Genomic DNA, 27,366 nt, shown 5'->3' on the forward strand with positions numbered 1-27,366 from the left:
GAAGTCGCAGTAGATGTAGATGCCCCCTCAGAGGGCAAAGAAAGATCAGCCCCCTCTGAATCCCCCTCTGAGGTAGATAGGGAATCCAAAAACTCATGGATCACGGACTCTGAAACGTCAGAGGATGAAGGAAGTGCCGCCGGTCGTGCCAAAGAAGGTATCTTAGGTAGTGCAAAACTCCCAAAGGTGGCCTCTCGAACCTGAGTAGGCGAGGGTGAAGGGTGGGGCTCAAACTGAGCAATGAGTGAGCAACAGTCGCTACTTCTCAATGGAGCGGACCGGGAAGCTGAAAAAGAGAAAGGAGTCGAGCAACCCCACTATCTCTCAAAGGAGCGGACTGATGAGGAGACAGTATCAAACAATCACTGTCTCTCGATGGAGCGGACTGCGATACCGCGGACTGTGGTAGATACTATACCTAAAAATAGGTAGGAGAAGATTGCCGTTGACATTGCAACGATCTCCAAGACATTGTAGCACCAGTCGATCCTCTATGTGCTCGAAAGGACTTAGTGCACATCGGATGTGTCTTATTGCCTTGTGCATAGTACTCTGATAACTGATGCAGAACGATCTTTGTGGCCCAAAAAGGAGAGGTGGCAAAGGTAGTGCCATGTGGAAGATGCATATACTCTCGGGGGTGGGGAGCAAAGGTTGAAATCGGCAAGCATCAGTGGTGTGTCCAATGATGCCACAATAGGAGCACCCAATAGACTGGTCATCTATTGGTAAAGAATCCATGGGTACCAATGTGCCTTGCTGAAGAAGGAAGCGGTGCAAGAGGTCAACCACGAACCACAAATCGCAATGTCCGCCTCAAGGGATGTGAGGGCAGTGTGAAGGAAGAACTGCAATGTCCACCTCAAGTGGAAGGGTAGTGGAAGGATTGGAATTCAGCTGCCAGTTGCAAACGCACCTTGCAACAGACCAGGAGGAGCCACCAGCAAACAGGGAGCAGCTGTCAACAGTCAGGGATAAGCCGCCAACAATCAAGGATAAGCCGCCAGTAGTTAGGGAGGAGCCGCCAACTGTCAAACACAGGGCAAACTGTTGGTCAGAGAGGGAGAAGGTTGTTGCCAGACGTTTAGCTGAAACGCGACAGAGGGTAGGTGTTGGAATACCGCCAAGTGCAACAAAAGAGCTGCCAGCAAACAAATGCAGCAAAGGGAAAGTTGAGGCGGCAACAACAGCCTTGAATGCAGACTAGAAAACAACAAACACAAGAGGGAGCAGTTGCCAGTTAGGGTGTTGATGCAGCGGAAGAAGGAGAGAAGTGAATGTCGAACCCGCCACCGGTCTTTGCCTTCACTGGAGTGGAAGATCTTTGCCACTATTTGAGCAGACCCAACTCTGATACCATGTCAAAAGATGACATACCAGAGAGAGTAGGGTTTGCGTGGAGAAACATGGAGTGAACTCAGTAAACACTGAGAAGAGAAGAGAATAGAGAAGAAACTTTGATGAATGGAATGAAGATTTGAATCATGGAGTGAATCTCATACAAGAGAACAAGGGTGTCGTAGCACAAGGAAGATGATAAAGACAGCCACGAACTACGAACCACAACATCCTCCTGAAGGGGTGTGAGGGCAATGGAGAGGCTGGAGAAAAGAGGTGACGAACTGAATGAATCAGCTGTGTGTAATGAGTGACAAAGATAGCCTATAAATAGGCAAGAGACTGTCTAGGGTGGCGCCTGAAGGGAGGGCGTCAATTGTCTAGGGTGGCACCACACTGTGGATGCCCAGTCCCTTTTTAGGACTGTCCACTGTGAAACCCTAAATGGAAAACACACAACGCAAAACTATGGGTGAAGGGTTTCTCAACATTAAATAGGCAATTGGCTACATCTAGTACATTGCATGTGGCCAACTCTTTAGTACCAACTCATATATCCTTATCCATCGCATGTCTATTCTCACCCTTACACTCTCTTAGGCCTAGTTCTGATACTCAAGCATCAAACATGCTAACAACCCTCTTGGTGCATAGTCAGCCATAACCAATTGCCATTGTCATCAAAGATGGAATGTGATTAGAAAGATACCCTCATTCAAAGTTCTCTATCATTCTCATAAGCATGTGGCGTAACTATAGAAGCTTACATAAACTCAAGTTATTTGAAAAGGGCTTCCTTGCTTACATTATGTGGTGCCAAAAGATAAGTTTAATATATAGTTGTTTCAAAATGAGTGTCAAATGAATGGAGAAATGAGAATCATTAAGTACATCATGACTTTAAAGTGACTTGCTTGCATACTTAACTTCAATGTTCAAATCTCTTATAGATTGTGCATTGATGTTTGCCTTTGTTCTTGCAATCCTTATCTTCATGATTGGCTATACCTTCATTGATTACATTTAATCCCTTGATTGCTCCTTTGAAGGTTCCTTCTTGTATCGACTAGATATGGAAGTGAACGAAGTGCTTCCAATAGGTTTAATTTTGCTCTCCCTTTCTAATAATGCCAAAATGTCATGCTGCTTTAAGTTAACCATATTAGCCCCCTTGTCTCAATGAGAGTGGTGTTTTCTTCTACATCACAACTTGCCAAAAGAATGGCTTTGGCCACATCTTCATCACATGTACATTTAGAAAAGTAAATTGTTATCTAAATACTCTTGTATTTGTTCAGAGTGACTAGTGAGATCATCTTTTGGACACTTCAAGTTATAGAGTTACATGAGTAATTTCACCTTAGAATACTTGGAGTCAGTCCCAAACATCTTGTTGAGCACTTCCCTTTGCACTCGAAATTTGTCTGTATGATATCTACACTCATCTCCAAATCCTGCCGCCGTCTCCCAAGCTTGCTACCATGTGTTTTCCAATGGTAATGCCCCAAAGGCTCTTCTACACAAGTAGCTACATAATCTTGAATTGCCATGTATAACATCCAAATCCTCTGAACTTCTCAATTACATCTTGTGTGGCCATTTGTGCTGATGGAGAGGTTTTACTAAGCTTTCAAATTGATCCCAACAATGTCTAACTCCTCACAATTCTACAGAATAGAGGATTTTCAAAGGAAAGCAACTCATCTCCTAAGCCTGCAGCTATATATTCTAATGCTTTCTTCATAAACCTCTCCCAAGCTAAATTGATCCCAACAATATCTAGGTCCTTACAACTCCACAGATTAGAGCCTTTTCAAAGGGAAGCATGAAGCTTAAGAGGCTCAATAAAACATACACTAGTACTCGTAATCAATTGCAAATGCATCCAAAACACCTTGAGTGCTTTTGAGAATATTTTCTGGTGTGAATAACAGGATATGTGAGCTGTGTAACAAAGAAATCTTTGTTGATTATGAGCACACAAATATCTTTAAAAGCTTTGTACAAGAAGACCCAAAAAAGAAGATTAAGAAGAGCAATAGTCAGCACAAATACCAGTTACTCAAGCTTCATTATCTTTAATGGAGATTTGAGCTTGAATAGAGGACTAGAGACTGACAATTGGCATGTGAGACAAGGCTCTATTGAGCTCATTCTCTTCTACAACCCTTTTCCCAGCTTGGGGGCAGTCCCTCTTGTCCCACAAACCGACGGATCTAATGCCTTCTTGCCTATGGATAGCCCGTTTCTTTGGGTTAGGTGCACTTTCTGACAGCAACTGTGTTTGGCACTAATGGCAAACTTTTGCATGTCTGAGGCCATCAATGTTGTTAGGTCAAATGATGGTCTGACCTTTGGCTTCAATTTGAACTAATTTACTCGATTTGGTGAAGTGACAAGAGAGAATGAACCACATTTGTGACCGTGGGTATTGAGCAGGGGATGAGAGCTTAGAGTTTCTAAGATGCAGAATGATTAAGAACTTATCTAAGTGATTTCATGCATGACTATTTGATAAGAATCCACGCTAGGCTCTTTAGTTCGATACCAAATGAAGTGACTTGCGGAGGAATGTAAACTAAAACAGCCATCAGGGCTGTGCAACCAAGCAAGATTTAATTTGCATTAGTCGGTGCCTCTTTCAATAGGCAATTGCCCACACCTGTTACATTGCATGTGGCCACTCTTTCATGCCAACTCATCCATCCTCATCCATCCACATGTCTATCCTTATCCTTGCACTCTCATAGACCTAGTTCCCATACCCAAGCATCGAATATGCTAACAGTTGCTAAATTAGATGGACATATAAGGACCTTTTAAAGCTGAAGAATCTATAGACCATATAATTAAACAACTGTATCAGCCTTATTAAGTGCCATGATCACGGCCAGGTCTTGGCTCAAGAACTGCAGCTAAAAACAGTTCATCATTCTTACAGGTGAGACAACACCTTGAAGTCTCACAATACTATCATATGGAGTGATGAACTTGTTCTGTTCAATCATGACTTCAGGAGAAAAAGCCAATGTAGCAGAAAGCACAAAATCACAAGTTTACTACACTTTTAAGGCATGAACATCCTATAGCAACTTCTTTCATAACTTGATGATGGAAGAGATTTACCTGATACTTTCCAAATGCAAACATGAGATGTTGCAGGATGACATCAAGTCGTGGTGCCAGTTCTTCTGCAGCTTCCTGAAATAAAATACATGAAGAAAAAAAGTGGTGTAAGGGAATGGCAAGCAGTATATCCATCAAGTTGGCATGCAAATCAAAGAAGATTATTATTTCCTATGGCATATGCATGTATTGCAGCAGCATCTTAAAGCATAGGCTCTTAACCCTGATTTTCTGATGGCATCTGTATTCTACTTTGAATCTTTATAGAACAGATGGTGACTCTGATGGCACCAATAGCTTCGACAAGGGCGGTAGAACCCAAGCGCTATTCGTGAGCCCTCCTCTTCCACGGCCACCTTTCACTAAGGGAGAGAAGGAAAACTGCTGCCCCTGTCTTGTCACGCATGCAATCTTTTGTCACGTGCTCCAAAGCAGATCTAGCAACCACAGAATGCACACAACAACAGTCACCCTAGCTAAAATGACCCTCTTTGTGTCTCCCCAGTGGCCTCAAGCAGCCTTACATGGCATGTTCTCTCCCCTTTTGACAAATGGCACACTTGCTAATGCATATACAGCCTCTAGAAAATGAATTTCCAACAATACTTAATTATGAAAATTCCAAAATTCTCTTGGCCCTAAAATTGGCCATTGACCATCCACAATTTAATGTGCTAAGCCCTTTAAACATGGCATTAATGCCTAGAGCCAGAATTGCTCACTGGCACTCATCGAACATAACTTACAAAACTTTTGCCAACATCCCCTACTATGTACTCAAGGCACATCTGAATAGTAAAGCTAGGCTCAATAACCATGTCACCCTACTCGTTCATCAAACACATAATATTCTCCGAGCATATTTTTGGTGTAGATGAGCAAAGAAATTATGAGTCTGAGAGATATTATCATGCAAAGCATCAAGACGGGACACAATTTATATTTAGCATATTTCTCTTCTTGAAGAGCTTGGACTCTACATTTCAACCATTCAAAACATGTGACCAAGTCATTGAAGGTATCCCCAGCCTATTCCATAGGCACCAAATTTTCCAACAAAGATTGCAAATGCTGCAATTCAACATGAAAAGCACATGCATGCTGAATACCAGATTGTCGGGACAAAGCACATGCATCATCCCTAAAAACAGGCCATACATCGATCTCCCTAGATAGAACCTACCTGCTAAACCCAGTAATCAGTTGCTGCATGCACCCCCCAAACCGATCATTCAACAAAAAAGAAAAAATCATAAGTGTTGTGATTGAAATTAATGGTGCAAAACCCGTAAAACACGCAAAATATGGAGAAATTTGGTGGTTTTGATATATCAATGGAAAATATAATAAGACACACCAACTAAATTTGTGTTTTTTCTACAAATGAACCTAAGGGCCACAGCCCACAACTCATTTTGCGTGTAAGATGCCATTCAACTTTGATAGTCCCCAAATCCTTCCACACATAAAGTTGCTCCATTATTTTTCTATTGAATAACATTGGGTATATTAGTGAGGTTTAAAAAAATTTTAAGTACTTCATGATCCTCCTTTTGTTCATGGTCCTCCTTTGGTACTTCAAATGATGCAAGCTTCCATATTTCATTCTTTGATTGCAAACTAAAGTATATTAAATGCAGAGGCAAACAAGCAAACAAAGCCTTGAAGGCCTGAACCAGCCGGTGAGTCATTTCTAAGACCAAAGGATAATGATCAAAAAGAACATGTTGTCTCTCCACCCCACATGTCAATCACTCCTAGAAGAAAGAATCGCTCTGGCAAATGTACATGTAGCCACAACCACATGTCTTTTTTCAATAACAAGGCTGCCAAAGCATCCCGCGCCTGACACTCAAGACCATCCATAACAAAGTGAAGTGAAGTTGTCTAGTTCATAGACACATAAACATTAGAGTCACCCTTAACAAGCCCCTGAAGGACCATAGAGAGGCACTACAAATCTTCCCAAACGTGACAACAATCCCAGGCTGTATTAGGAGGGTACACACCCACCAACCACAAAACCTCCCCCTCATACATAATCTCCACCACCAAGAATCTACCCTGAACGTCCTAACAAACCAATTATGGCTGCAATAAAGATCGAATAGCCAATATAACTCCAAATTTACGAGGAAACCGGCCACTAAAGAACACTATAAAGTCCTTGTAAACATGCATGGGACCAACCAACGAGTGCTACTTATGCTCCACCGCACAAAAAGCATCTCAATTATTGGCAAAAACAATCCTCCACAATCTATATTGCTTACTGCATGATGAAACCCCTTTAACATTCCATAAGGCAAGTCTCATGATGAACAAAGAGGGGATGAACTATACAAAGTCACTGTTTTCTCTTCTACACCCACAAATTTAACAGCTTGAAATTTCTCCATTTCATGACGGATCACATTCACAAGATCCACCCCATGCAAACCAATAGCCAATGCACCAAGGAAGGAGGGCCAAGGGACTATTGTTGTTGAGTACAGAATGCATCCCAACAAGGTAACCATCTCCCAGAGCATCAAACCTCAAATTAGAATCAACTTTATCATCTATTCCAGCTACAAGCACGCGAGATGATTGAGATTTAGAGTAAAATCCCTTACCCTTGCATTGAAAAGTCCATGTGGCATTATCAAAAGCCAAATGTGCAAAAATCAAGTGGGATTCCTGTCTACCATGGCGTTTAACCACACTAACCCCAAGAGCATCCTTGGACAACTGTTCCTAACAAGCAAGGCACGACTCACCTACAAGCTCAGCATGAAACGGATCTGTATTATCATTCCCACATAGACCAAGAGGCACAAAGGGAGAAACACAATTGATGCAAAGGCATATCCTGGGGTTCATGGTCCTACAAATCCCACCTCAAGATCCAAACCACGCTGCAAAACCTCAAGAGAATAATCACATTTAAAAACAAAATGGCCCAACTAGACACATCTAAAACAGTGTCCTGGAAAAGTTCCCCATTTCAGCTCAAAACTAATGTATGTAACCCCAATGCCTCAAAATGAATTTTGTTGGGCCAAGATTTTCCGCTATTCCAAAGCATGCAAGCTCTATTTCTGTTACACAAGAGACCAAGCAAGGCTCCACCATGACCTCTAACCAAGAGATCTCAATACAAGAGGAAGGAGTTGTCAAAGGTGAGAAGGAAAATTAACGACTTCCACCCAAATTGGGCATGCCTACTACAAAGCTAAGAACATCGTGAAATTCCTCCATAGGCCTCCATGGGACTACATGTACCAACCCACTACAACATGCTAAATGTCAAAAAGGAGGGCCCAAATCTTCTGAGTAAAAAGCACAGGACATGAATCTATGATGAGAAGACTCAACCATAGTGATACAAAAGAAACATTTCCCATTGGAAATACCCCTGTGGTGAAGAGCTAATGCAAGAGCAAGACCACCCGCCAACATTCTCCAAATGAATACCTTACATTTGAATGGCTTCTTGTTAATCCATCCCTCCATCACTGTCAATTCCCACCAGGCTTTAGATTTGTGCAATCCCCAAAGCGCATTGGCTTTGGTGGTCAACCACAAGTGATCTCTGATCATGAGATGATAAACCCGATTAACCAAAGAAGACTCAAGACTCAGATGCCCTATAGGGTCCCAATCCTACCAAAAACAATCTGAGTCTAAGATAGGAAAGGGTTACCAATCTTGCAAAAGTCTAGAGAACTTGCCCCGAAGATCACAATAGCCAAGAGGGACCCAAAAGACCCATTTGATGGTCTGAAAACACTGTTGGGTATCTCACACGCCTTACTTACGCCTACGCTCATATGGGAGTGTGCGGGTGATCACTAGGACACTGGGGCACTTTTTACTCTCGGTAGGAGAGGTTTTTTCCCCCAGATTATGTGTACTATTTTGTATGTGCTTGTGGTGCACACTTACGGGCACTTACTGTGTTCGGGTGTGAACAGCCCCTTATAACCCTAAGGTATAAGGGTTATCATTTGTACTTTCAGCTAACACTCTATTCAGTACTATTGCATTGGGAGTCGTGCTCAACTCTGTCTCTCACTCTCACACTGTCTACTGCACTTCAGCTGCACCTCGATCCTCTCCCATCTGACATTTGGTATCAGAGCTCAGCTCAGAGCAGTCTTCAGTCTGCAGTCTGCAGCCCACTCCAGTTCAGCCAGCCCCCGCCAGTTCTGCCCCAGCCGCCTGTACCTGTGCGTGTCCTGCACAGCGTGCTATCTGTCCTGCACAGCGCACCCTGCCCAGCGCGCCACCTGTACCTGCGTGCTGCCACCTCTGCCCAGCGTGTCCTCTGCCCTGTGTCTGCCCAGCGTGCCCCTTCGCCTGTCAGTCTGCCTGCGCAGCCTCCCTGCGCTGAGCTAGACTGTGCCGTCAGCTCCAGCTGCCAGCGCGTCACCTGTTTCCACCACCCAGTCCTGGGTACCGCCTCCTCTGCCCAGTGCGCGCCCAGTCCTGCCTGCGCGTGTCACTGGACCTGCACGCCTGTACCTGTGCGTCAGTCCGACTGTACCCAGCAGTCATTATCTCGGGAATCGTGCCCGTCGTCAACACGCAGAGGTAACATTCTGCACTTTTCTTTTACACAGGAGTTCGTGCAACAGGTTCAGGTTCAGCATTGGGAAACGTGCTGAACAGCAGGTTCAGTTTTCAGCATTGGGAAACGTGCTGTGTCTGTCTGTGACACATTGAATGCACATTTTGGGGCTTTTGTAACAGACATTTGTGACAGAAATTTTGGGCAGAAAATTTTGGGGCTTTTGATGTTTTAGTGCTGCTGAGCACTAATTGCACCTTGGAAAGCGTGCATCAGTGACAGTTTTTGTGACAGAGTACCCTTTGCACATTAATTGCAGACTTGTGTTTGCTGCAATTTCTGGAAATTTGCAGATTTCCAGCCCGTACTGCATTGACATTGCTCAATTGCCTTTTGGGAAATAATGGCAAATCAGGGAGGAGATGTATTCACCTATGTGTCCAAGGAAGACCGATTGGATGGGAACAATTATTCCCTTTGGTCTTTCATGATGAAGAATGTATTAGTGGCAAAAAATTTGTGGGATTATGTCAGTGGAGAGGAAGCACGACCGGGAGTTGTGGCTCCCGCTACTCCTCCTCCAGGAGGACGTGCAAGAGGGCAACCTCAGCCCCCTCCACCTCAGCCCGCTCAGCCACTTCCCCCAAGAACTGCAGCTCAGAAAACTTGGGATACACGGGATGCACAGGCTATGTCGCTGATTGCATTGGCAGTTCAGCGTTCTATCATTCCTCATATTCGTTCAGCAGCTTCTTCACAAGAAGCTTGGTTGATATTGGAGCAGATGTTTGCAGGAAAGAATGAGACTCGCATCTCTTTCTTGAAGAAAGAGCTAGAGACTCTAAAGATGAATGAGGGTGATTCTATGCAGGATCATCTCAACAAAATTCAGGACTTGCGGGAGCAACTCATGAATGTGGATGAGTACTACTCAGATGCGCAGCTGATTTCTACGACATTGAATTCACTGGCTCCCTCTTACTTGGCTTTTCATACTGCCTTGAACCTCACTATGAGGATTTCGAAAGAGCCCATCACTTTCATTCAGCTTGTCAGTTTGCTTCTAAAGGAGGAACAAACTAGACGGAACAGTGGTGTGGATGGTATAGCCTCTGAGCAGGCTTTTATGTCAAGGCAGAAGGGTAAAAACAGCCAAGGGAAAAATGCTTCGCAGAGTTCTGGTAGTAGTAACACTTCACAGACAAGTCAGAAACAGGGGGGCACGCAAGCCAAGAAAGGAAAATGCCATTACTGCAAGAAGCCTGGCCACTACATCACTGAGTGCAGGAAGCGCATCGCCAAAGAGAAGAAGAAGGAGTCAGGGATGTCTGTTTCTGCAGCTCCTTCCACTGCTAGTGAGTCCGCGTCCTTTGTTGCAGACAGGGACTATTGTTTTTACACTTGCAGTTATGATGTCTCTTGGGCTGATAGAGCATTTAGCTCTACAGAAGATGCTGACACTTGGTTCTTTGACAGTGGTGCTTCACGGCATATCACATCTCGTAGAGATTTGTTTGCTTCTCTTGGTGCACCTCCCGTTGGGAAGCCTGTTCAGTGTGCTAATAATGCATCATACCCTGTTCGTGGTATTGGGGAGATTCAGCTTACAGCCATTGATGGCTCTATTCTCCGCCTACAGGATGCTTTGTATGTGCCTGGCATTAAGAAGAATCTGCTTTCCATTTCTTCTATGGCACGTTGTGGTTTGCAGGTCACCTTTGATGATGACCGTTGCATGGTCCGTGACAAGGAACACATGACATTGGTCTTGACAGGTTCTCTGTGTCATGGGTTATATGAGTTGGATGCTCTTTCGGTAGATCAGTCTGCATATTTGACATCCACTCTTACTCCTGCTATGTTAGAGGCAGAGTTATGGCATGCTCGTTTGGGGCATGTAAACTATGGCAGCTTGATGCTATTACAGCGTACTCAGATGTTGGATGGATTACCTCTCTTGGAGAGACCTCCTGAGCATTTATGCGAGGGTTGCATTTTGGGGAAAATGCATCGTTTCTCTTTTCCCCGTGATGTTGCTTTTAGAGCAACAGCCAGATTGCAGCTTGTGCATTCGGATGTTTGTGGGCCCATGCAGACACAGTCATTGGGTGGTTGTTACTATTTTGTAACATTTATTGATGACTTTACACGTTTTTGCTGGGTCTACTGCTTGAAAAAGAAGTCAGAAGTGTATGATGCATTTTTGGCTTTCAGTGCACTTGTGGAAACTCAGTCTGGTTGCAAGATTAAGACTCTCCGTTCGGACCGAGGGGGGGAATACATGTCCTCTATGCTGAATTCTTATTTGCAGCAGAAGGGCATTATCCATCAGTACACTACTGCATATACTCCACAGCAGAATGGGGTAGCAGAGAGGAAAAATCGGTCACTCATGGAGATGGCCAGATGTATGCTGAAGGCAAAGAGTTTGCCTCATAGTTTTTGGATGGAAGCCGTCATGTGCGCTTGCCACATTTTGAACAGATGCCCTACCAAGGCCTTGAAAACCGTCACACCTTTTGAGGCTTGGCACAGCCGCAAACCTTCTGTTGGCCACTTCCGTACTTTTGGGTGTCTTGCATATGCCCATATTCCACAGGTACTTCGAAAGAAGTTGGACAACAAGGCTGTAAAATGCATCTTTATGGGATATAGCAGCGAAAGCAAAGGCTACAGACTCTATGATCCCGTGACCAAGAAGGTTTTTGTCAGCAGGGATGTTGTATTTGATGAAAAATCAGAATTATCCTTGGTTGGTTTTGATACATATCAGGCTGCCCGTGATGTCTTTGAAGGGCTGCTGCCCATCACATTTGGTGATTCAGCTGGTACTTCAGCAAATGAACCTAATGTTCAGCCAGCTGCTCCTATGGAACATGGAGTAAATCAGCACATTGCTGAAACTGAAATTCAGCAGGAACTTGTACACAGTCAGGAAGCAAGACAGGTGCCTAGATGGTACACGCAGACTATGAGAGATAGTCATTTGGAAACACCCTTGGCTGGTCGTACTCGAAGGCAAACTCGACTGCATGATTCAGCACATTCCATGGAGTTTGTTATGGCAGCATGTACTCATGATAATGAGGAGCCTGAATGTTTTGAGGATGCACGACATAGTGTGCATTGGATGGCAGCCATGCAAGCTGAATTGGATTCTATTCATAAGAATCATACTTGGGATTTGGTGTCTTTGCCAGTTGGCAAGCGTGCCATTGGTACGAAATGGGTCTACAAATTGAAAAGGAATGCAGATGGATCCATAGATAAGTACAAGGCACGGCTGGTAGCTAAAGGCTACGCACAGAAAAAGGGCATTGACTATGAGGAGACCTTTGCTCCTACCTCCCGTATGACGACCATTCGGTCTATGATTGCCTTGGCTGCACATTTTGGTTGGAAAGTGCATCAGCTGGATATAAAGACTGCATTCTTACATGGGGAACTTCAGGAAGAAGTGTATGTACAGCAGCCCATTGGTTTTGCAGTTGAAGGCTCAGAAAATTTAGTATGCAAGCTGAAAAAAGCTCTATATGGTTTGAAACAAGCTCCACGAGCTTGGTACGCAAAGATAGATGCTTTCTTGCTTAGTCAGGGGTTTGTAAACAGCCCATCTGAGTCTACCCTTTATGTACATAAAGAGGGGGGATCCATGCTGATTTTGTGTCTATATGTAGACGACCTTTTGCTCACTGGAACACGTGCTGATCAGATTTCAGCATTCAAAAATAATTTACAGCAAACTTTTGACATGTCTGACTTGGGTATTTTGCACTATTACTTGGGCATCCAGTTTGTACATGATGCTAGAGGCATTGGATTATGTCAGTCAAGGTACATTGGGCAACTTCTTGAGAAGTTTGGCTTACAGGATTGCAAGCCAGTTTGTACACCCATGGAACCTGGGCTCAAACTGTCATTACATGATGACAGTGATTTGTTTGATATCCATACTTATGCTCCAGCAGTGGGATGTCTCATCTATCTATGCCACACTCGGCCAGACATACAGTTTGCCGTTTCAGTTTTGAGCAGGTACATGCATCAGCCTCGTATGTCGCATTGGCAAGCTGTGAAGCGTGTGTTTCGTTACTTGCAGGGTACTAGAGCTCTTGGATTGCTTTATGCCAAGGGGGGACCACTGCAGTTACATGCTTACAGTGACTCTGATTGGGCTGGTGATTTTGATACTCGTCACTCCACTAGTGGCAATTGTTTCTTTCTTGGCTCGTCATGCATTTCTTGGCTTAGCAAGAAACAATCCACTGTTGCCACGTCGTCATGTGAAGCTGAGTACAAGGCAGCCTTCACTACTGCAGTTGAGTGCGTATGGCTTAGACGCTTACTTGCTGATTTGGATGTATCTGTTACGGAGCCTACTCCTTTATATACTGACAATCAGAGTGCCATTGCAGTGGCACGGAACCCTGTGTTTCATGCTCGCACGAAACACATAGAGATTCACTACCACTTTGTCAGAGAGAGGCTACATGCAGGTGATATCAGCCTTGTCTACTGTCCTACCACCAGCAATGTGGCAGACATCTTCACCAAAGCTCTTCCACGAGACAAATTTGAAGCATTTCGCGATGCTTTGAATTTGACGCCCTTTGGTGGCGGATGATCCTTGTACACTTGATCACTCTTCACTCCAGGGGGGTTTGTTGGGTATCTCACACGCCTTACTTACGCCTACGCTCATATGGGAGTGTGCGGGTGATCACTAGGACACTGGGGCACTTTTTACTCTCGGTAGGAGAGGTTTTTTCCCCCAGATTATGTGTACTATTTTGTATGTGCTTGTGGTGCACACTTACGGGCACTTACTGTGTTCGGGTGTGAACAGCCCCTTATAACCCTAAGGTATAAGGGCTATCATTTGTACTTTCAGCTAACACTCTATTCAGTACTATTGCATTGGGAGTCGTGCTCAACTCTGTCTCTCACTCTCACACTGTCTACTGCACTTCAGCTGCACCTCGATCCTCTCCCATCTGACAAACACATCAGCATGCCTCGAGGCAAGAGAGTGGCATCAACCACTCAGACCAATCCAAGGCGAGCCATGGGATCAAACTTAGGCCTCTCCTCCAATTTGTCCTCCCAAGAAAGCACACAAGACACAACTCTCTCTCTCTCTCTCTCTCTCTCTCTCTCTCTCTCTCTCATTGTATACCTCTCCTATTGTATGCAAATGACATTGTATTGATAGCTGACTCTCCAGAGGGTCTACAGAGACACTTGGACGCATTACACTCCTATACTTGGACAATGGGCTTTCAACGAACCTTGGTAAAACCAAGGTGATGGTATTTAATACTACACCACAATGGGTCAAGAGATCAGTGCCTAAATTCAAAATGGATCTGAGGAACTGGAGTATGTGGATTCTTATACATGGCTGGGAGTCTTATTCACAAGGCCCATCTTTTCTATACGAGAGGCAACAGACACTAGACTAACTTGCGGATACACAGCACTAGGTGGTTTGGAGAGGATGTGCTCACAGGTGCAATTCCAAGAACCCCGCACCAAGCTATGGCTCTTCGATACACTGGTCACATCCACACTACTTTATGGAGTACAGATATGGGGGCCCAATCTTGACCACCATAGCAGATCAGGGCGCACTTATGACGGATGGAGATCGATGGAGAAACCGCTAGTGTCCATAATATTCAGGATCAAATGTAAGGCCTCAGTGCCACATGAAATCATCAGAGCCAAGCTAGCAGCTACACCGATTGTGGTAGAAGCCCTCACCCGATCGGTCACATACATACATAGTCTATGGGACTTACCTAGACACAGATATGCTCAGTTGGCCCTTGAGTCCTCCAAACAACTTGCCAGAGAGGGTGATACTTCATGTTGGTATGCACAGATGTCGGCCTGGTTTGAGCTGCATGGCTTTAGCATGGACAAGTTACTCCCCTTCCAGTCCTTCCTTTATGCACCATCTCTTGATCTGAGCAGGTTAGAGATTCGCAAGATCATCAAGATGGATCTTACCCAGTTGGATATCAGGCGGACATGGTTGTTGCCAGGGCAGGAGCTAGGGACAAAGATGGCTTTCTACCACTAGCATTTCCTTCACACTACTGACGATGGATTCATTGTTCACCTGAGATACATGGACATCCACCTTTCCCATGGGATCAGATGTACTGGCCAGTTGCGCACCTCCTCACATCAGCTAGAGATTTAGACTGGCAGATATAGATCCATCCCACCAGAGGAGCGCATATGCCAGATATGCCAATTAGAGCCAGAGATAGAGGAGCATTATATATGCCGCTGCCCAACGTATTATGAGGTCCGTGGTCATTTCCACTATCTCTTTAGAGCCAGATTTGGACCACTATCCAGAGTCATGAATTTTACCGATCAGCGATGCCTTGGCCTCATTCTTCTTGAGATACGACGGCTTCGTGACATGCACCTCAGGAGTACAGCTGCTCCAGGACACCAAGGCCCTTCGCAGAGGCAACTCACAAACTTCTTTGCAAAGGAGACTCAGAAGACTTCAATATAGTTACAACCACAGTCCACACGAGAGCCTCTCCCACCGCCACAGTCCACACACAGACAAGGAGTATCGATTGATCAAGCCATTCAGCTTAGCCCATCCAAACGTCCTAGGCCTCAACACAGACACTGACAACACCTTCATAGGCGGATACAAGGGATTATTGCTTGGGCTAGAGCTAGGCCCTCCATACCCACATGAGATTGTACCATTTGGAGCTCATTGTTACTAGATAGAGCTCTATGTTTACACAGCCATAGTTAGTTTCCTTTCTTATTTTGCTTTGTGCTACATATTTTGCCTAAACAGTTGTACCATCATACACATGATTGTAACTCATGGTCTCATAGGTCATTTTGGCCTTTTGTAGACGTTAATATATCATTTCATTTCTTATTTTACTTTGTGCTACATATTTTGCCCAGATAGTTGTACCGTCATACACATGATTGTAACTCATGGTCTCATAGGTCATTTTGGCCTTTTGTAAACGTTAATATAACATTTCGTTTCGTTTCATCTCTCTCTCTCTCTCTCTCTCTCTCTCTCTCTCTCTCTCTCTCTCTCTCTCTCTCTCTCTCTCTCTCTGTAATGGATGTTATATTTATAAAGTACTAAACGACAAAAGAGTTACAAAAAGTCATGGCAAAGATGCAGAGGAAATTGCCATATGCCAGGGAAGTAAGTCCTCCCCAGGGAGGAAGTCAAAGTGCCGAATGAGATCTATCTGCCAATGCAAGAGACCTTTAAGCCTAGCAATATGCCACTGAACATTAGAGGCTGAATCAAAATGAAAAGCATTCCGAATGGTCCAATTGTGCCAACAGCCCCAATATCTAAGAAAGTGAAACAAGATCTTCATATGTGACTGTGTCGCTGTGGGGTATTTGGGCCGCACAAAAACCCAATCAAAAGGCCTTAGCAAGAAACCAACCACTGCTCACTAAACCGCTGACAAGAGTGACCAGATTTTCTTAGCGAGAGGGCAAGAAATAAATCGATGGCGGGCCGATTCCACACTGGTGGTGCAAAAGAAACAATTGCCGTTGGAGATTCGATGCTTGGAAAGGGCTGAAGCAAGAGGAAGACCACCAATCATCACCCTCCAAAGAGAGACCTTGCATTTGAAAGGTGTCTTGTTCAACCAGCCCTCCATCACAGTTGCCTTCCACCATGACTGAGATTTACGCAATCCCCATACAGTATTAGCTTTAGTAACCAGCCATTGATGATCTTTAATCAAAAGATGATACACCTGGTTCGCTGAGGCCTTTTCCAAATTCAGTCGGCCTGCAAGGTCCCAGTCCTGCCAAGGACGATCCGAAGCAAGGGCAGGAAAGGGTTGTCTGCTCTGGAGCACCATCAAAAGCTGTCCCCATAAATCATGGTATCCACAAGGGATCCTGAAAAGCATCCTCGCTGTACGAAACGATATCAACACATTGCGACTGGCAAGGGTGGCATCTACAACTGAAGTCAAGCCCAAACGTGCCATGCAGTTAAATTTTGGTCTGAGCTCATGTTTGCCTTCCTAAGAAAGTAATCACGAGATTGCCAACAATTCCAGTTGAAAAGAGTTAGTAGCTAAGCAATCCTCCGCTGGATGCCACTGAGACTTCTGGAGAACCAATTTTCAAGAACATACCAAATGACCAAGCACGGATGATGAAGGACTAGAAAACCGAGAGTCTGCATTAAGAACATGCCACCAGGAGCTCCGAATTTGGATATTACCATGCACAAGTCCGTGATCCTCAAGAAAATAACGGGCTATAAAGACCCACGGGTGATGATCCAAGCACATGGCACGAAAAAGAGCCCAACGGAGTGCCAGCATATGAGTTTCGGCATCCAAAATAGCCCCACCACCCATGCCTTTGGGGGTACATGCATGCGACCAAGAAATCCATGAAATGCTTGCATGCAAGGAGTCCTTCTTCCATAACATGAAAAGAATGTACTGAGTAAGAGCATTCAATGTAGTAGTAGCCCAAGGCAGCAATGGCAAGAAATATGTGAGCATTGGCAATATAATTGTCTAAGCCACTTTGAGGCGAACATGGAAGGGCCAAGCCTATGACTTCCAATACAGAAACTTAGCTGCCAGTTTCTGTGAAATCCACTCTAGTAGTTGCTTTGGCCGAACATCAACACCCAAAGGGTATCCAAGATGCTTGACAATGGAACCACGGGGAACAGCCATTCCCTGCCAGTCCAATGACTGTAAATCTGACTCCGTGCAACTGAGAATGGCTGATTTCAAAGCATTGATATGAAGACCAGAAGCATGACCAAAGAGAGTCCAAACATCTAATGCTTTGCGAAGATTATCCTTGTCCGCACACAAAATCATAAAGCTGTCATGAGCCAAGGATTGACTAATGAAGTGCTGTCCAAAAGAAAGAGACAATCCAACCAACTGAGTAGAAACTGCCATATGAGATAACATCAAAAGAACCGGATGAGTCGCAAGGGCAAAAAAGAGAGGACTCAAAGGGCAACCCTGTCTCACAGAGCGCATCCGAGTACCAAAGCCCATAGTAGACATAAGTTCTGCAATGAAAGACCAGCCTAAATAATCAAAAACCTTTTCCAAGTCTAATTGAATCAATACCACCTCCTGATTAGGGTGCCTTGCATAGTCAATAGCCATTTGCACATTTAAGACATTATGCAGAATGTTTCGGCCTTAATGAAACCATATTGAAGCGGATGCACAATGGCAAGAAGATGCTTATGGAGCCGATTCGCCGTTACTTTGGAAAAGATTTTATACATAGAACCCATCAACGAAATTGGTCGCCAATGTTTCAACATAGACAGCGAAGGAACTTTTGGAAGCAGTTTGATAAGTCCTTCTTTCCATGAGGAAGGCATGAACCCCATTTCCCAAACCTGCTGAAACATAGCTGTCAATGGTTTCACCAGTCGGGTAGCAAAACCTCAAAGAATTCATTGGTGAGACCATCCCAATCGGAACTTTTATCCTTGGGCAAGTGTAACAAAACATCCATAGCCTCCGCCTCACGAATATCTGTCTCCAGAGTAGTTTGCATGTCATGTGGAACCTGATTGCGGACCAAATCATAGAAAACTGAGCGGGCATGAGTAATTTGGTCAGAAGGTGAAGGAGTAGAACCAACAAGGTCTAGAAAATAATTCCTACACATATTCACAATAGTCTGAGGATCAATGACCATTTGACCTTCTGCATCCTGGAGTCTAGTCATATTCTCTCGAGCAGGAGATGTATGGAGAGCTCGAAAGAACTTATGAGTGTGACAAGCACTATCTTGCAAATTCTTAGTCAAATTTTGCAATTTGGCCTGCTGATAAGATTTCAACTGAAACTCTTTAATAAGATCACCCAAACGCATAGCCAATGGCAGCAGAAATACATCATCTGGAGTCTCCACCAGTAGAGAACGAACCAAAGCTAGTAATTTCTCCGCTGCTTGTCGATGCCACCAACAAAGAGAGGCATGATGGATCCCATACTGCCTAACAACCCGCTGTACATTAGAGAGCAATCGTTCAAAAGAAGCGTTGCCCTCAGAGGAGAAGTCCAATAAAAATCTGTCAATCAATTGCTGCATATAACCCTGAAAGATTGAATGCTTCAAATAAGACGAGTTGAAACACAACGGGAGTCTATCCAAAAATTGCTTAAAAGGTGCAAGGGGTTGTACAAGCATCTCAAGCTGTAGAGGAAAATGGTCCGACAAGGCATATTGCTGCAACACTTTCATTTCCAGCATCTCAGGAAGAAAAGCATCATCCTGCATGATGTACATGCGGTCCAACCGCGACCATGTAGTTGTGTACTGCGCAAAATGAAAAGTAAACCCTATAGAAGAAGGGTGTAGCCATGACCAGAGACCTTACTTAAGTACGGCAAGAGCAAACGCATTCCACACACGGCTTACCAAGGCATCCATCACTGAATGCTCTGATGTGGACTGTGAAGGATCAACACACATATTAAAATCCCCCATCAAAAAACCCCGTCTACCAAGTGACAAGGAGGTCTACAAAGTATTCCAAAGATCCCGGCGGGATAAAGGGTCATTTGGAACATAGAGCCCAAGTAACCATAAGATCTCTCCTTCAAATAAAACTTCAATCACCACAAAACGACCATGTACATCATTTTTAATAGGAACAGGCTGATATTTCTCATGTACAATCATAAGCACACCAGAATAATGCATGGCATGTGTCCCTGCATAAAACAAGCGAAACACATGGCAATCAACAACTTTTCCTCCTTCACCGTGACTCTTGTGCTCAACAGCACACAAGACATCCCACTGATTCTCATACAATAAACTCCACATGGCATGTTGCTTATTGCGAGAACAAATGTCTCACACATTCCACGTGGCTATCTTCATGTGTATTCAAAAAAGAAAATCAGGAACGAGGCAAAGCTTGCCTCGATTTAACCTTTTCTGCTAGAATGTCAAGGACTCCCTCATCCAAAAAATCAGCTAACACGACAAAAGAGTTCTGACGGCCAGATTTAGAGGTAGACGGTATATCCACTGTCTTGGGGATGGAACGGGGATAACGATGATCCCAAGGGGTAATCACGTTACCTCTAGCATCAAAAGCCAACTTAGCAAGTGGGCCCTTCGAACCATCCGTATATACTTTCCTAGTGGGCTGATTGCGAGGAGCAGAAGAAACCATAGCATGAGTAGTGTGCTCTGAAGACAACATGTCTTTCCTGCGCATATAAGTACCCAAGGAATCTTGTGAAGCATTAGGCACAGTATCCGCCATGCCGGCATCAAACCTTTTACCTTTTTTGATACGTACATCTAGCCAGTCATTGTCACAGAAATCCAAACCTGAAACATGTTATTTGCCTTTATCCAAAACTTTAGGTGGCTGGGTCGCATCCTACGATGGAGCATCAAGCACCATATCTTCCATGGAAGGCAAAACATCCTCAGCATCTGAAGTCAGTTGCTTCGCTCGACATTCGGCCATAAAATGCTCCAATTTTCCACACGAAAAACAATGCCCTGCAAAGTTACCCCATTTCAAACGAAAGTGCAAAGGATGCATGCCAGAGCAATTAAGATGTAACCAAGCAAGCCTTTTCTGAGCAGTGTCCCATAACATACACAAACGGTTACGATTCGTGGCCTTTAGGCTCGGGGGAATCAAAACAGCGCCCACAACAGCCATGGCATCCCTTAACAGTGGCCAATGGACAGCCGGACAGTTTTCCACTTCAACCCACACCAAGCATTCGCTTTGAAGCAAGCACTGAAAATCTGCCATTGGGCGCCATGGCACAACATGGACCAAACGGCGATCAAAGAACAATGGCAGTTTAGTCAGCAGATCGGCACGATGCTTCTCGGATTTCAACGGCACCTCATAAAAGCCTCGGACCCAACAAAAATCTCTTCAACACACACCCCTTGTAGTAGACTTTGCAGCCACTGACGAATACAGGAAAGCACTGGGATCCTACCAATGAAGAAGAGTATAACAGCACGTTCATAAAACATTGAGAATGAGCGCAAAACATTTTTAGGATCCACAATGGCTTCCAGAACATCTTCAGTTTCAAAGTCAAAAAACGCTTCATGATTATGTTGAACATAATCACCAAGCAGAGTGTTGGCAAACTCCAACAAATGCTCCCAGTCAACATCCTAAGAATCCACAGAATCGGAAGCAACCTGAGCATAAGAACGTTCCTGATGATCCATTGCATCTTCCGAAGTATGCTTGGTGTGTTTGCCCGTAGGCTGGAAGTCAGGACCAGGTGGCATCTCCTCTGTGCAAAGAACCATATCCTCTGGTTCCTCTGTTTCAGAATCCGGACCAAGGGCTGCCACCGCTTGGTCAATAAAGGCCATGTCCAGACCAGCCATGTTGTATCACCACTTTAACAAGAGATCTGAAGCTATTTGCAGGGCGCTCTCTCTCTCTCTATGCGTATTTACAAATAGGTACAGATCAATAGTCTGCTGTCATCCTGTGTCACAGGTGTCTTCAGACTGCAGTCACTTTCACAATGACAGACCTGCTGCCACAGTCTGCCTGGATTAGGGCAGGTCATCACACCCTCCTGTCAGGCACAGAGCAGGGATGTCAGATTAGGTCAGGTCAACGCTGATTACCAGGTGCTGGGACAGAACACGCTCGTGCAGGCAGAAGGCAAACGTCAGGCTGGGACAGGAGACGAATCGATGGGACAGGCAGGACGAAATGAGACCCCGCTCTGGTCAGCCAGGGAAACCAGTTCGCAGGACAAGCAGCTGTTCGCAGGTGGGCGGGGGCAGGGCTCGAGCAGGGCGGAACAGACCTTGTGCTGGTGACGGAAGGTCAGATTCTCTCTCTCTCTCTCTCTCTCTACTACCTTTACTCGTGCTCTACCATAATGTTTAAGCCTCTTCACACCAAAACCTGGAGAAGGCGTTGAATGAGTCTAATTGTTACCAATGGACCTGAAAGTTTTGTGGAAGTCCTTACACAAGTAGAGAGATCTTAAAAAGTGCTCTCCCATCTCCAACCAAAGCAGGAATGTATCCTTAGGCATGGCTAAGGCTCAAGAGGAGGTTGTTACCTTTGGCATAGAAGTAGATGCTTCCGAATCTCCTAGTCCTTCCACCTCAATGGCCTTGGCCTGCGTTGCCACCATTGGAACCAAGATGCCCAAGAGGCAATCCACTCTAAAAGTAGCTATAGGAGTCATGTCTCGTCCTACTTGCACCAAGTAGCACCATTTATCTCTTCACCGCACAGAGGAAGATCAAGAGAGAGTTTAGTGTGAAATGTCCAACTTTGATGTCAAGTTACTTATCAGAGATCGTACAGATTTGCAAGAATATCAGAATCCAGAATATGCAGAGGGAGCTCCAAAAGTAGATTTAGCAAAACAATCTAATTTGGGACAAATACTGAAGAAGGGTATGTTTTAATAAGTAAATGGCAAAATACCAAAAGCAGAAAGCAGTGTGTGCTAGAAAGTATGCTTACTTTTTAATAAAGAACATCCCACTAACCTTGAGGTGGAAAAATGGCAACATCAATCAATGCATGGGGGAATTAAAATTTCAGGAAGAAAACAATGTGCATTTAATTTGCTGTCTCAAAATTCAACTACAATCTGTGTTTGTCCGGGTTCTGTAATCCTGAACTCGTTTCATAAAATCTTGGTCCAGAAACCATCCTTGCACATTGGTGCGTTTCTTGAGTATGTCCTAGAGATGCCTCCAAAGAGGTATGAATCGACATTCGCAATATGTGACAGTTGAATGATGACAGATAGTGCACATCTATGTAAAAAGGATTCCACCATGGTTCCTTGATTGATATGCTTCTTGTACAAAAGCTGCTTTTTCCTATTTTCTATCAATAATGCTGGCATGATAATGTCAAACTTTAATCCTCATATTCTATGCAACTCTATTTTCAGAAGAAACAATGAAAATTTATATGAATGCCCTGACTTGCCCTACCTCTTCTAGGGTTGCAAAGGCAGAGCAGGCAGCCTCTTGAACACGCTTATTGTTGTCTAAGATGCGCTGGAGAAGCCCAGACAGGACATTGTCGAATTGTGTGTGGCCCTCCGAATGTATTCCAGCAGCCTGAGATCAAAATGCATTAACATTGGGGAAATCTAGAATCATTATTTCAAGATACATAGAGCATAGTCAAGATAAAAGTATGGTTACAATAGCACAAATTTCATATTGCAATAGAGAAAAGAAATCAGAAGCAAAGGCAAATCCAATCAAAGCACCAACATAAACCTATACAACAGATCTTAACCAGTGTTGCATATGACATTTACCTGTACTATCCACTTGCTGTAGCGAGATAATGTCCAGCAGCTTATGCTACGCACAAGAGGGAACTTGTCTTCCAAGAGAGGTAAAAGAAGCGCTACAATCTGTACATTCATTATAAACCCTCTTAATCAAGCACGAGCATGAACAAAAACAGAAATGCACCTTCTAAAACATGGCAGCTGACTGGAGTCCCCACAGAATTTATTGTTTTACTTCTACAGGCTCGTGTAAAGTAAATCTCTCCCTAGAAGCTTGCCATACACCCAACATGATCATTAGGAGGTGACAGCTGCTATACACCTGTGCTAAGTGGGGGAGAAGTCCATTAATGCATCCCTCAGCAACAGCACCAAGGGCTAAAACAGCTGCTTCTCTTTCTTTCCAAGTAGCATCTCCCTTACTTTCCAGCTTTGCCTGCCGACAAAAAAACCACTAGAGTGAAAGAAATGCTCTAAACTGGCAGTCAAGTTCAAGCCTATACATTACATGGCTATAATTCAAAAGCGTGAACATCATCCATTGGAAGTAGTAGATAATGTCATTCTTACAAATGTCAAAAACAACTGTAGCCATCATGCTGAAGGATGTCTACGCATGCATGTACATTTCTGTTAAATGCATTCAAATGTATAGGCACACAGTTCTGGTCAAACCACTCTTCTATTTACATAAATACAAATGCCAAAAAAGGTAATGAGCCCAACAGAGGCCACCCATATAAAGAGAGAACCGTCTTTAGTTTTCCTCCACTGATAGTACTTCTCAATTTTGAATTAAGTTCTCTAGCAAAACACTTTACCAGCAATTGAAATGTTTGAGCCAAATTGAAATGTCCCTTTATTCAAGCCCAATGAAATTCATCCACAAGGTGGGAGAAACATATGACTTAAGAGCCTCTACAAGAATTACCAACATATAGGCCGGTGCCTGTGCCAGGTCGATTATGGATCACCAATATGTCCACAATACTATTGCATCCCTTGTGAGATCTCGAGTTGCAAATAAGACATTATCCGTCTTTTAGTTTTGCTATACATAAGAAAGCTTCAAATGAATGAACAAGAGATGCAATAACATAATGATCAAAGCAATAGGTCAGCCTAAGATTTGTTCAGCTCGATGTCATTGCAAATAAGATTTTCATAATGCTCTAGACAAGGAATGTAGTTTTTCTAAACTGCATAACAAATACACTAAACATCTACAAATGTTTGAAAAAAATCGTACAATATAACAATTATGAAACTGGCCTTTGATGAATCAAAGGGCAGTGAAGTTTCTATTTTGCAAGCACTTGATCTTAACACAAAAATTCAGCTACAGAAAAAGAACAAACAGTGGAGCTGGAATGTTCCTACACCTGGACACAAAGAAAGATTGGCCCAAAAGCATGGCACCTATTGCAATAATTCTTAATCATTACTGAAGAACCCACACAATTGTTCACAGATCTGCCATGCTCCAACAGCTGTCTCCAGCTGCTCTCACAATCTAAGACCAAAGAGCAACTGATCAAAACCAAAATGACTAAGATTTAAGGAGACACAAGAAAATCAATCTGCCTGACACTGATCTTGCCATGTCCAACATAACTTAAGCATATGTCTTAGACCCACAAAACTTCAAAGAGAGTTCCAAAGATAAATCATATCCTTGAGAAATATCCCCGTCTTGAAGAGAATGGCAAGTATCCTCAATTGCATCCAAATGTAGCTAACACATGGTAGTAGTTATATGGCAGGCACAGCTGGGCAATACATGTGACCAAGTACTCCAAGCATAGCAACATGGAATGGGTGGAACGGGGCTATGACTCCAAGCAACATTTGCAATGAATACAGCCACCATAGGTTACGCCTTGTATCCCAAAACTGGAAGGAGTAACAAAATTTTCTTAAACAAATGATGTTCATTATGGTACACAAAGTTGTACTAATGCCCATATAAATGTTATAATTGAAGTGTCATGACCACTCATCATAGAAGTCTCAAACCAGATGTACTGCCACACAACAATACCTCGAATAAGCATAAAGCATCACCAAGCAACTTCCAAATATCCGGGTCAATTTGTCTATCAGGAAAAACAAGTGCTACCCCCAAAAACAAGCACTACCCCCTCTTGAACACCAAGTACTCCAGATCTCCACTTTGTTCTACATGCTTCAGTCCCAATCAAGGTGGGTTTCAAGTTAATGACTCTCAATAAAGTTGCAACAACTAAGATGGATCTCCTAAGTTACCATTTTTCATCCATTTTGCCTCCATCGATGAATAATTTTCAAACTCCACTAGATAGGGAAGTTTTACCTCTTATCCTCCTTGCTTTATGTGCCAATAATAAATATCTGTTCAAGAACCAAGATCGCTGATTTGTCGATGGGTTTTATGCTACTTGACATTCTCCCTTTGTACTTGAGACTCCCTTTCCCTATAAAAAGAGCTCTTTTCCTCTCATTCTATAACCAGAATCTTTGTTGTAATCTTATGTGGCAGCTGAAGATCTTCCCATAGTTGGTCACAGCCATCTTCCTTTTCATTTTCCTTCTTTTCATCATCAAATCACCCAATTTCCCTCCTCATTTGAAGCATTTCTACTTCTCTTCTTTTACTTGTGGGATTGTGATGTAAGCTATGCCAACTTATTGCTGACCAACAATGAAGAAAAGTTAATTTTCGCCCTCTCCTCCTCTTCAATTTTGTGAGAATTAGTCGATCCCCCCAACTCACCAATGTTGTAAGAACAAGTTGGTTTTGTCGCATAGCAATTATGTACATTGTCTCCATCTTGTTTATGTGTGTAGGGATGAAGTCATCTCTGAATAATGGTTATCTTCAGCCTCAATTGTCCGTCTTTCAATTTTCTTGAAAATTTTAGTCATGAAAACAAGCGAGTGTTCTAATTGTTGAATGTACTATGTTGTGCAGGGCACTTATAAATCCATTGCATGTGGCAAGGATCACAAACTTGCTAAAAGCTCATGGTTGGCATTGCATATGCAAAGGAAATAATGCTCAACACCCAAAATAAAAAGCTCATATATAGGAGCACATGTGCACCCTGACTGCTGACTGCTGAAAACTTGAGGCTGACTGAGGACTAAGAGCAACTTGAAATAGCTGAAACCTCTTCAATAAATTACAAAGACACCATATTTGTGAAAAAACAACAACAAAGTCAGCCAAATCATTTAAGCCCACCATTTAACCATTGAGGACATGCATCATTATCCAGTCTTGTAGCACTTCCATGCTCATGCAATGAAGTTTCAGATCTATGTGAAGTTGTCTAGGGACCACATGTTCATAAGGTGCATGAACAAAATGATCCTAGGAGATAACTATATGCCTACTATAATATGTACACCTGTAATCGTGTAAACCGTATGCAAGCACGTTCACATGACAACATGAATTCCCTCAAAACGACATTTGTAAATGCTGGACTTGCAATAAGATTAAAAGCAGGCAAAATGGATACTAGGCCAAGATAGCTTGACATGAACAGTCTCAAAAGTATTCTTTCAATTAAAGACATGGGCACAAGAGGTAACCTTTACTTTCATTCTCAAATAATTCATCTTCAAGCATATTAATCTTGTAATATGATCCCTCAAGCCATACACACAGAAACATATGATGTTGCAGAACTCCACATAATCCAGATATACCTGCAACATTGGCATCAAGATTGGGAGCATCTCATCACCAAAAACAGATGACAAGATGTCAAGGCCTGCAGCACTACACTTTCGCAAATTCCAAGAATTTATAATATCATCCTCCTGCACAGTTACAAGATAAACTTTATGTCTCCTTCATCAGAAAGGACAAGAATTTTCCATTATGAGTATCTTCAAGCCACTAGCCAGAAGAGTTATACCTCCTCCTCTTCTTCCTCACCAACAGATCCATGTGCTCGTGATTGCCTGAACCTAGGCCGTATATCCTACGCATAACGAGCAGAACCTTAATGATCAAGTTTAGTTTACAAGAACCTTGAA

General features: G+C 43.6%; 2 protein-coding genes across 4 annotated transcripts in view; one reads left to right on the plus strand and one right to left on the minus strand.

Moving 5' to 3' along the window:
• TRN1 (transportin 1) overlaps positions 1-27,366 on the minus strand; it is a 112,216-nt gene that overhangs the window by 27,732 nt on the left and 57,118 nt on the right. For all 3 annotated transcript variants that reach the window (XR_015689426.1, XM_087671007.1, XM_087671006.1), the window contains exons 11-16: positions 27,246-27,311; positions 27,034-27,147; positions 23,663-23,776; positions 23,365-23,463; positions 23,030-23,158; positions 4,465-4,539 (exon numbers count right to left, since the gene is read on the minus strand). Coding sequence is in view for 2 of the 3 variants with exons in the window: in XM_087671007.1 (XP_087527133.1) it covers positions 4,465-4,539; positions 23,030-23,158; positions 23,365-23,463; positions 23,663-23,776; positions 27,034-27,147; positions 27,246-27,311 (597 nt within the window). In the remaining variant the exon portion in view is untranslated. The remainder of the gene's footprint in view (positions 1-4,464; positions 4,540-23,029; positions 23,159-23,364; positions 23,464-23,662; positions 23,777-27,033; positions 27,148-27,245; positions 27,312-27,366) is intronic.
• On the plus strand, positions 4,580-9,641 carry LOC148010618 (uncharacterized). Its single transcript, XM_087671031.1, has 4 exons — positions 4,580-4,602; positions 4,732-4,795; positions 8,331-9,083; positions 9,121-9,641. Exons 1-4 carry the CDS (start codon positions 4,580-4,582, stop codon positions 9,169-9,171), a joined length of 891 nt encoding a protein of 296 aa, XP_087527157.1. The 3' UTR covers positions 9,172-9,641.

This window comes from Lygodium microphyllum, chromosome 29, assembly GCF_053477565.2.
Source record: "Lygodium microphyllum isolate KBCC chromosome 29, Lygodium_microphyllum_v1.1.10, whole genome shotgun sequence".
Lineage (NCBI taxonomy): Eukaryota > Viridiplantae > Streptophyta > Polypodiopsida > Schizaeales > Lygodiaceae > Lygodium > Lygodium microphyllum.